The following is a 10,061-nucleotide window of genomic DNA, read 5'->3' as shown; positions in this document are numbered from 1 at the left end:
GGATCATCTTTCCCCGTACTGTGGCCATCTTCACCCACAGGGTCCTCCACAAGTTCACTTGGTTTCGCGTCATTGCACTAAGTAGACTGTAACGGTTCTCAAGTATCACTTAGATCGAGTCCAGTGGTTCCCGATAGATATCCGGAATCGGTCAAGTTTCTGGCTCTTGAAAAAACTTTTGGGGTGGTCGGAGTCTGTCAAAGGAACAGCTTTATGCTGAGCAAACGGGGCATCACACGCATAAGGAGGTTTAAGGCATCACGGAACAATTCTTTTGTCTTGACACAAATTATATATATATATATATGTATATTACATTTATTCAATCTTGTTGATCTTCAGGTGTAAAATCCAGAAGCCGAGACCTCAGCACTCAGATTCGGACGCAGTGACGTCAGCGCTGCACCACTCCGTTTAACACAATATTGTACTTTATGAATTTCTGTTCCGACTGGCGCAAAACGATTCCATTCAACTGGAGGGACGGACTCTGAACAAAACAAGACCTCGATCGAGACCCCGTTTAGCCTCGAACCCGCTTTTAAAGATGACTAAAATCGCCTGTCGTTAGCCAGAACAAAGCGAAGGTCACCCCATCTGGAGAATTCGAGTCAGAAATCTCCTCAGAGCCAGGTACTTTCCGTCACCACCGCGCCATCAAGGACCTGAACCAAAGGGCCGGATGCAGGAAGACCTTCGCTCGATCTCTGACTTCGGCGGCAGTTCGAAGCGATCTTCTTCGAGAGGGGAACGGCGTCTACGTAGACCTCAGCAGTGACCTGCTCCTCGGAGGATCCCCGAGAACTGGGGAAGACTTCGTGGGAAGGGGAGTTCTGGGGAGGGAAGTGGGACGTGTTCAAAGGCCCTGGGACCTCTGAAGGAGAACTCTTAGGAGATCGAGAGTCTCCAGGCGCTGGGGAAGTTTCAGAAAGGCGAGTCTGAAAAGGGTCCGAGGTTTCAGGTGATGAAACCATTGGAGGGACTTCAGGAGCTCCTGAAACCAATTCAGTTATTTCAGGATCTGTAGTGCTTTCGTTGATCGAAGGCGTTTCAGAAGTTCGAGGGGATATAGAGGGAGAAGTTTCAGGCGTTATCAGACTTTCAGGCGTAGGATGTTTTTTAGATGCTAAAGTAACGTTATCCGGTTCTGAAATTTCAGGGAACGTATTACTCCCACGATATGGTGATTCAGCATTCGCTTCAGGTACTAATGGGGTGGCGGTGGAAGCACGTATTTCAGATTTCAGGAGCGTTTCAGCAGGTTTAAGATCTTGATGCGTTAGAGTTTCAGGACTTTCAGGAGGGGTAGGGAATGAAGCGACTCCAGGGGTTGTAGAGCTTTCAGGAGACTGGGAGATTTCAGGATCGGGGAATGTTTCTGGGGTATCTGTAGTCTGTGGGGAGTCTGACTCGTATGTGGAGGATTCAGACTGAGTTCCAGAAGTGTCCAGTGTCACGGCACCAGAGATTGCTTTAGAGATCGATAAAGCTTCGTCAGAAAGAGGTCTTCCTTCGAGAGATCCGGGGGCTTCCTCGTCAGCAGAAGTTCCTCGAGGAAGAGGTTTATCTGAAGGAGGAGGAGGAGGAGCCTGCTGAACAGACATCGGGTCTTCCTCAAAGCCTGGTGAAGTTTCTCGAGAAGAGTCTTCGATGTAAGGAACCTCTGTCATCTGGGAAAGTCCGGAACAGACAGAAACGCCCAGTGGTGCTGAAAGGTGCATCATCCGGTTCGGTTGGCTCCCTTCAGACGGTTCCTCCGACGGGATTTGGCAGTTCGAGGGGTACCTCGCCAGTTCGAGAGTGGAGGCACTCGAAAGAGGGTCTCCATTCTTGTGAGCGCTCGTCTTCTTTCGGGAGTACTTGTCCGTGAGTCCAGTCTGGCGGGAGAAACTGTCCTTGACACTATGATAGATTTGTTTAGATTTCTCCAGAATGAGTCCTCTTTTCTTCTGGTTGTAGATGAAAATGATGAGCACGTAGAGTCCTTGGAAGCTGTCCATGAGGTAGGTGATGTGTCTGGAAAAGAGAAATACGAAATAATATGGAATGCATCAATGCATCAAGAATACAATACTAAGACGTACGTATGTATCTTTTAACCTTCTCTTCTTCAGAGAATATGACTTTTGGAACTGTACTCTTAAACCATTTGTCATTCCTGGCGATCACTGACTACATAAAGATTTTACATAGTTTTCCAGTCAAGTTTATCTGTCTTTGTATATCCATGTGTCTTACATTCTATTTATGTCAATAGACTCATGAGTGTCCCTCTCACGCTCGGACAGGAAGTGTCGAAATGGGCTTCGTTACTACTTGGGCATTTCCTGACCAAGTGCTTTGCTAAGCATAGGCCGATGCAATACTGAGTGTGACAGTCAGTAGAGCTGGGTGTCGCTACCTGTGTAATGTAACCATCAAAACTCCTCAATAGTATTGGAGGCACCCTTTGTTGTACAAATTTGTAATACACAAGCTTTTTTAGAGTGATTTTAATTAAGCTCCACTGATCCTTTTAACATGTAATCCGACATGGACATACCTTACTGGATTATCTATAAAATCTACCGGTGATCTGTAAGTTAGATTTTATTAGTCATTCTTCACACCGTTGCTCTGAATTGTCTGAATCTTCTTGATTACCTTATTGATTTGAGTAACCATTTGCTATTCTGCACAGTTTTGTATCACCAGAAAATTTGGAAAGAGTAGGTTTTAGTCCATGGTATGAATCACTTATAAATGCAATGGACAAAAATGGCCCGCAAACGGAACCATTAGGAACTGCACTCAACAATTTCCTTGCTGAAAAGTTTTGACATTCAGAACGATGTATTATGTACGATTACCTCTAGTGAAAAGGTCAATAGATCAGCCATGTTTTCAGTGCCTAGGAGTGCCTAGGGGTGCCACTATTAGTGCCCTTGGGTGCCAAGGAATCAGTATTAAAAAATGATCCCCTACGAAGACGTTCAATCTCCCAAGTGAACTCTATATATCCCAAATCCCCAGAAGCTTTCTTGGAATCATGTGCATCATATCGTCATCAGATTCACGAAATCTGTAAACTCCTCAGAGGTCTGTGGGGGTGAAGAACTGATGAGGAGGAGAAGGAGGAGGAGGAAAAAGGGGAAAAGATGGGGAGGAGGAGGAGGACCAAAGACGAGGTAAGATTATTGGGTCTGCGAGACTTACGAGAGGACTCCACGCTTGGTGCCGAGCTGTACAAGGAGCATTAAGGTCGTGAGAAGCTGCCAGAAGAAGACCAAGCCCACCTGCTGCCAGAACCTGCAAAAAGGGAAGAACTTCGTTGTCATCCCATCATCTCACAGACGCTGAAAGACAGCAGGACCCAAAAAAAGGTTAAAATAAGTGCGTAAATTAAAGTACTTATTAAGTAGGGAGTGAAAGAAGAATGCTTTCTATCGTTGACTTAACTTCTCTTGTAACTTCAGTGGGTAAAACTGAACCAAGACTAGAGGAAAACCTGTTTAGCTTGAAGGGTCTTAAACACGAATACAATGGCCTTGGTTTAATGACAATAAAGGCAGGATAGTCTCTACATTAAGTCAAAGCCGATGAAACGAACAAGGGCTGAGACACCTTATTGTTTTTGTCTCTCCTCTCCCCCCTCAGCTCCATAAGGACTGCCTCATATGTAGGACAGAAACCTTAATGTCAAGATTTGTGAAGCTTCGATATTGGGTTAACAAGAATAAGTTCCAGGGTTGTAATGAGATCGAACGGCCAGCAGTATGTTGTATCCTCAAGCCCTGAGGCACCACGCGAACCTCCTATATTGTCTGCAGACATGAAAGAGAATATTGTTCTCGGTGACGAACACGAGCATTGGTGGTTTTTCTGTCTTCTGCAGACACTCTATGAGGCTCGTATGGTGGGTGGGTATCAAGACAACTTTGCTTCTATCAGTCTTAGCAAACTAGTTACGGTTACGAGAGACTCGGCTAACGAAAACCATAAAAGATATGTGTGTGTGTGTGTATACCTAACTGCAGTAAACAGGAAAAGATTAATGCTTGTACAGGCCCAGTCCCCTACTCTCTATTGTATCATACGTAGCTGTGTTTGTGTGTGTGTGTGTGTGTGTGTGTGTGTAAAACAATAACACGTAAATAATGATTTTGTGGACATTACTTGACAACGAATGTGCCTGTCTTAAACACATGTGCATATGTTGACGTCTTCATCCCCTTTACATATGGGGGAATGATGGATGGATCAATGTAGACTCTTTTACTCCCGACTTCGTGGGATAGAGAGAGAGAGAGAGAGAAAGAGAGAGAGAGAATGGGGTTACTAGGTCCTTTCTCATTCCACCCCGTTTACTGGTTCTCCACAATAATAAAAGGAACTCAGTGACAGTATTCGTGTCCCACACCCCACCCCACTCACCCACAAACAGGACGTACTTAAACATTACTTCAAGTTCCAAGTGTCCTAAGGGGCTATCACACTGGGCCAAAACGACTTCGGTTACAATATATATATATATATATATATATATATATATATATATATATATTCCAATCTCCAAATACCAAATTATTAAAATCTTTCCGTCATATATATCAAAGCTGAATGACGAACTAAGAGATTCCAAACGTTTGCGAACGCATACTGAAGAATGTCCTCAGAGAAGTCTAGATTTTTGCAAGCGAAATCATATTCTAATGATTCAAACTGAAATTGGAGGAAGGATGTGGGAGGAAAAATACCCCAGTGGGATGACTCCTTTAGCTCCATCCTGTTGACATGCCCACTTACACAGCCACGAAGTCGATCCCGGAATGGGCACGGAATATATCTTGGTGCGCAAAGGGGGCAGGGTTCTCGGGGCCCTCGTTTCTGTCGAAGTCTCCCGAAGTGCGGGGTTCTTCCTCTCCAGACGACTTCTCCCTCATGTCGACTTGGACTTCCCGGCTGCCCTGAATGACGGTGGCTTGGCACCAGACCTTTCTGTAGCGGTGGACGTAGACCATGAGCAGCAAGCAGATAGCCATCAGCGCGGTTTGTGGGTACAAGAAGACGTAGTTCCTGATGCTGCGGTCTGGATGAGGTCAAGTAAACAGTTAAAATGAAATAAGGAAATGAATGCATGATGAATAATGCATCAGTAATGCATCAATGAATAATGAAAGTGATAAATACATAAAGATGGGCTGGAGTACGGTGCATTAATATCATAACATACATACATGCATACACACACACACACACACACACACACACACACACACATATATATATATATATATATATATATATATGTGTATATATATATATATGCTGGTATATTGTGACAAGTTTCTTTTTCCACCTTCATCAACACACACACACACACACACACATATATATATATATATATATATATATATGTATATATATGTATATATATATATATATATATATATATATATATATATGTATATTTATATATATATCCTTCATCCCCTTATAAGGAAGAGAAAAGCGTAGGTATATAATGGTTATGTATAAAATATATTATAACCTATAATGGTTAAATATATATATTATTTGCCCATTATATCTATCTCATTCGCAACGACACATATTAAAACACACACACATATACTATGTATTTTATTATATATGTCGCCAGTTGATTTTTTTGTTGAAATAGATGGAATTGGTCTTTATCATGAAAGGGTTGGTACCCTTTTTCAAGAGGAAGTGGGCGTGGCTTAAATGTTAGGCTTCCGCGAACGGAAGGACCATCGTCACTCCTTCAGGAAAACTCGACAGTCACTCACCTCCAGGTGGAAGGCGACATTTCATTTCCAAGCAATAGTGACATTGAACCCTTCGTCGGTGGGGAGGGGGGAGGGGAGGGGGAAGCGGAGGGGAGAGGGAGGAAGGGCAAAGGGGGAGATGGAGGTGAGAGGGGGAGGGAGAAGTGGGAGAAGAGAGAGAAGAGGGGGGAGAGTAGGAGGAGGAGCAAAGGGGAAAGAGGGAGGGAGGGAGAAGAGGGGGAGAGAGGGAGGAGTGAGAAGGGAGAAGGGGAGGAGGGAGAGTGGGAGGAGGAGAGAGTAAGAGGAGGGGAGAGGGGGATTCGGAGAGGGGGAGGGGGTAGGGAAGAGGGGGTGAGTGGAGTGGCTAAGCAAACCTTGAGGTCAGTGTCTGGAGGCAAGAAGTCGGGTGAGTGGTGGTTCGAGTCCCACTAAGGAGTCAACACGTGACGGCAGTAAGAATATTTGGTCTTACATCCCCGAGATTAGACAAAGGATATCATGCCTGACCAGCCAGCAAGGCTTGTAATGACGGAGGAGAGAGAGAGAGAGAGAGAGAGAGAGGAGAAGAAGAGAGCCGTTGTGACTTCGAGAGCCTCCTACCGTGGGAAGGCACTCTTCTCTCTCTCTCTCTCTCTCTCTCTCCGGAAGTTGCACAGAACTCACCACCGGTCACCGGATGCAGGTAACCAGAAGGACCGGTACGTTCCTGTGTCCTTTACACCTGGGTTACAAAGGATTACAAAGGAAGAGGATACCGACACAAGAGACCTTTTGGCCCATAACTAGGCCGGTTGCTATGAATAGACAGTTAAACGAAGAAACGGATAACAAAGCAAACCAAATCATTGAAAGGCATTACAGCATCTAAGCCTTAGATGCTCATCTCAATGAATCTTAAAACTTCGAACTATACTACATTGCTCTATCTCTGCAGGAAACTGATTCCCTTCGTTGACTACACGGTTGGCGAAGTTGTTTCTACCCACTTACGAATTAAATCTACGTTCTGACAGTCTGAGACCGTTATTTTTTGTTTGTTTCGTATTCTTTATGTAGTATTTCAGCTTTGGGTCTGATTTCAGACCCTGAAGTCCACACACGTCCATTCACATCCAAAGCTTCTTATTTAAGTATCTATCCTTAACCATACAGGTATTCAAATGCGTGAAGGGCTTTAACAAGGATGATACAGGCAAGGTCATCATATTAAGACAGCAGAGCAGGACTTGTAGTGATAGAATTAAATTGGACAAATCTAGGTTTAAGAAGGAAATAGGGAAGAACTGGTTTACCAATAGTGGTTAATGAATGGAATAGTCTTAGTAATTATGTAGTAAACGCTGAAACAACAAATGGTTGTTTTATGAGAACAATGAGATAAATTTATGGATAGGGATGAAAGGTGGTAACTGTCTAGTGTAAGCCTTATGGTCTCATGCAGTTTCACACATCCAAATTTTCTTCCTAGAGAGATTTTTGGAAGAGACCGGAGAACGTTGCCGACGTCTGTGGGGCTGTGGGATTCCATTCAGTGAAATGAGGTATATTACGGTGATTATGATTATCATTATTATCTTTATCATCATTATTATTATTACTATTATTATTATTATTATTATTATTATTTTTATTATTATTGTTATCATTATTATTGTCGTTGTTGTTGTTGTTGTTGTTGTTGTTGTTGTTGTTGTTGTTGTTGTTGTTGTTATTATCATTATTATTATTATTATTATTATTATTATTATTATTATTATTATCATTATTATTACTATTATTATTATTATTATTATTATTATTATTATTACTATTATTATTATTATTATTATTATTATTATTATTATTATCATTATTATTATTATTATTATTATTATTATATTTGTTATTGTTATTATTATTATATTTGTTATTGTTATTATTATTATATTTGTTATTGTTATTATTATTATATTTGTTATTGTTATTATTATTATATTTGTTATTGTTATTATTATTATATTTGTTATTGTTATTATCATTATTATTATTATTATTATTATTATTATTATTATTATTATTATTATCAACATTATCATTATCATTATCATTATTATTATTATTATTATTATTATCAACGTTATTATTATCATTATCATTATTATCGTTATCATTATCATCATTATTAGCATTAATAGCTGGGAGTACTGCCATTATACTTTGTTCAAAATCTACTTTAGCAAAAAAAAAAAAAAAAAAAAAAAAAAAAGTTTTGGAGCTGGAGGGAAACTGACAAGTTGACCTTCCCACGCTTTTTTAAAGTGAGAGAGTAAGACCACGGGTCTTAGACTTCCCTGTGAAATATACGAAGAAAACCTCGAGTTTAAGCTCTAGGCACAGAGAGAGATAGATAGATAGAGAGAGAGAGAGAGAGAGAGAGAGAGAGAGAGAGAGAGAGAGAGAGAGAGAGAAAGGAATCACGTCGTTGTGTGCATATAGACAAGTGTATCTGGTCTCCCATTTCAGTTCGTAATTGGTTTCTGCAAAAATAAGCGCGCTCCCTCGCGCGCGCACACACACACACACATGTACACACATGTACACAAATGTACACATACACACGTAAACACACACACATGTACACACACAAACAAATGTACACACACGCACGCGCACACACACACGTATACATACACATACAAGCGTACACACACACATGTACACACACGTACACAAACACACACAAATGTACACATACACGCACGCGCACACACACACATATGCATACACATACAAGCGTACACACACATGTACACACACATACACATACACACACAAATGTACACATACACGCGCGCGCACACACCTACACACACATGTACATACACACACACACATGTACACACACACACACACACACACACACACACACACACACACACACACACACGTACACACACACACACAAATGTACACATACACGCGCGCGCACACATACACACACACACACACACACACACACACACACACACACACACACACGCACGCACACACACACGTACACACACTCAGCGTTCGTGGCTCACCTGTGAAGAGGCAGGTGCGGTCGTAGATGCGGCTCTGCTTCTGCGTGTCGTTAAGGTACTTGGTCAGGAGGAGAGCCAGGAGCCACTGCAGGAAGGTGAAGCTCAACCCGTAGGCGATGTAGATGAAGACCTCCCAACGTTTGCTCGAAGACGAAGTCTGCATCATCCGGAGGAAGCTCCCCATCGAACTAGTGAGGGAGAGAGGAAGTTCTTGTCGGGTTACCCGGGCGCCCTGCTCTGACGGTCTGTCCCTTGTTTAGTTATTTATATTTTATTTTATCTTATTCTTTTTTTTTTCTTTTTTTTGCTTATTTCTTTCTTTGTTTCGTCTGTCTTGTTCGTTTACTTAATTGTCTGTTATTTGGTTATTCTTTTTATCTATTTGTTATTCTGCAGACATATTTATTTATGTATTTATCTATACTTATGCATCTTATCTATCTATCTATTTATATATCTATTACTTTATTGGTATTTATATATTTTCTATTTTCCTCTTTGTTTACTTTCATCCATTCCTTCATTCTTTCATGTTTGTCTATTCATCTATTTACTTTTCTATTTATTCATCAATATATTTTTTCCTCCAACCTCATTGTGGACCGACAGGCATTCTGGCGGCCTCTTGCAACTGCAACTTGCAACTGCAACTTGCAACTGCAACTTGCAACTGCAACTTGCAACTACAACTGTAACTTTTAACTACAACTTGTAACTACAACTATAACTTTCATTTACAACTTACAATTGAAAATGCAACCTACAAATGCAACTGCAACTTTCAATTGCAACTTGCAACTACAACTGTAACTTTCAACTACAACTTTCAACTTCAACTTGCAGCTGCTACTGAAACTAAAACTTCCAACTTTGAACTACAACATTCAACTTACAACTGCAACTGAAACTTCCAACTACAACTTACAACTGAAAATTCAACTTGCAATTGTAGCTTACAACTGGAACTGTAGCTGACAACTACAACTTTCAACTACAACTTGCAACTGCAGCTATTAACTACAACTTGCATTTTCCAACTGCAACTTGCAAATGAAACTGCAACTATTGCAACACTGCAACTTGCAAATTCAGCTTCCAACTTTTGCAACTGCAACACTGCATCTCACTAAATTCCCCCGAATCCGAAACACACACACACACACACACACACACACACACACACACACACACACACACACACACACACACACACACACACACACACACA

The 10,061-nt window shown here is 41.4% G+C and overlaps 1 protein-coding gene across 2 annotated transcripts in view; it reads right to left on the bottom strand.

Annotated features, from left to right (window-relative positions):
- Window positions 1-623: 623 nt before the first annotated feature.
- Window positions 624-10,061, bottom strand: part of LOC143028467 (uncharacterized) — a 34,720-nt gene continuing 25,282 nt past the window's right edge. For both annotated transcript variants that reach the window (XM_076190615.1, XM_076190616.1), the window contains exons 3-6: window positions 8,834-9,021; window positions 4,786-5,068; window positions 3,196-3,288; window positions 624-2,016 (exon numbers count right to left, since the gene is read on the bottom strand). In XM_076190615.1, the coding sequence (XP_076046730.1) occupies window positions 624-2,016; window positions 3,196-3,288; window positions 4,786-5,068; window positions 8,834-9,021 (1,957 nt within the window). The remainder of the gene's footprint in view (window positions 2,017-3,195; window positions 3,289-4,785; window positions 5,069-8,833; window positions 9,022-10,061) is intronic.

Source organism: Oratosquilla oratoria, chromosome 9 (assembly GCF_046742065.1).
Source record: "Oratosquilla oratoria isolate Oo_2021 chromosome 9, ASM4674206v1, whole genome shotgun sequence".
Lineage (NCBI taxonomy): Eukaryota > Metazoa > Arthropoda > Malacostraca > Stomatopoda > Squillidae > Oratosquilla > Oratosquilla oratoria.
Note: the sequence above shows the minus strand (reverse complement) of the source record. Positions and strands in the feature narration are given on the sequence as shown.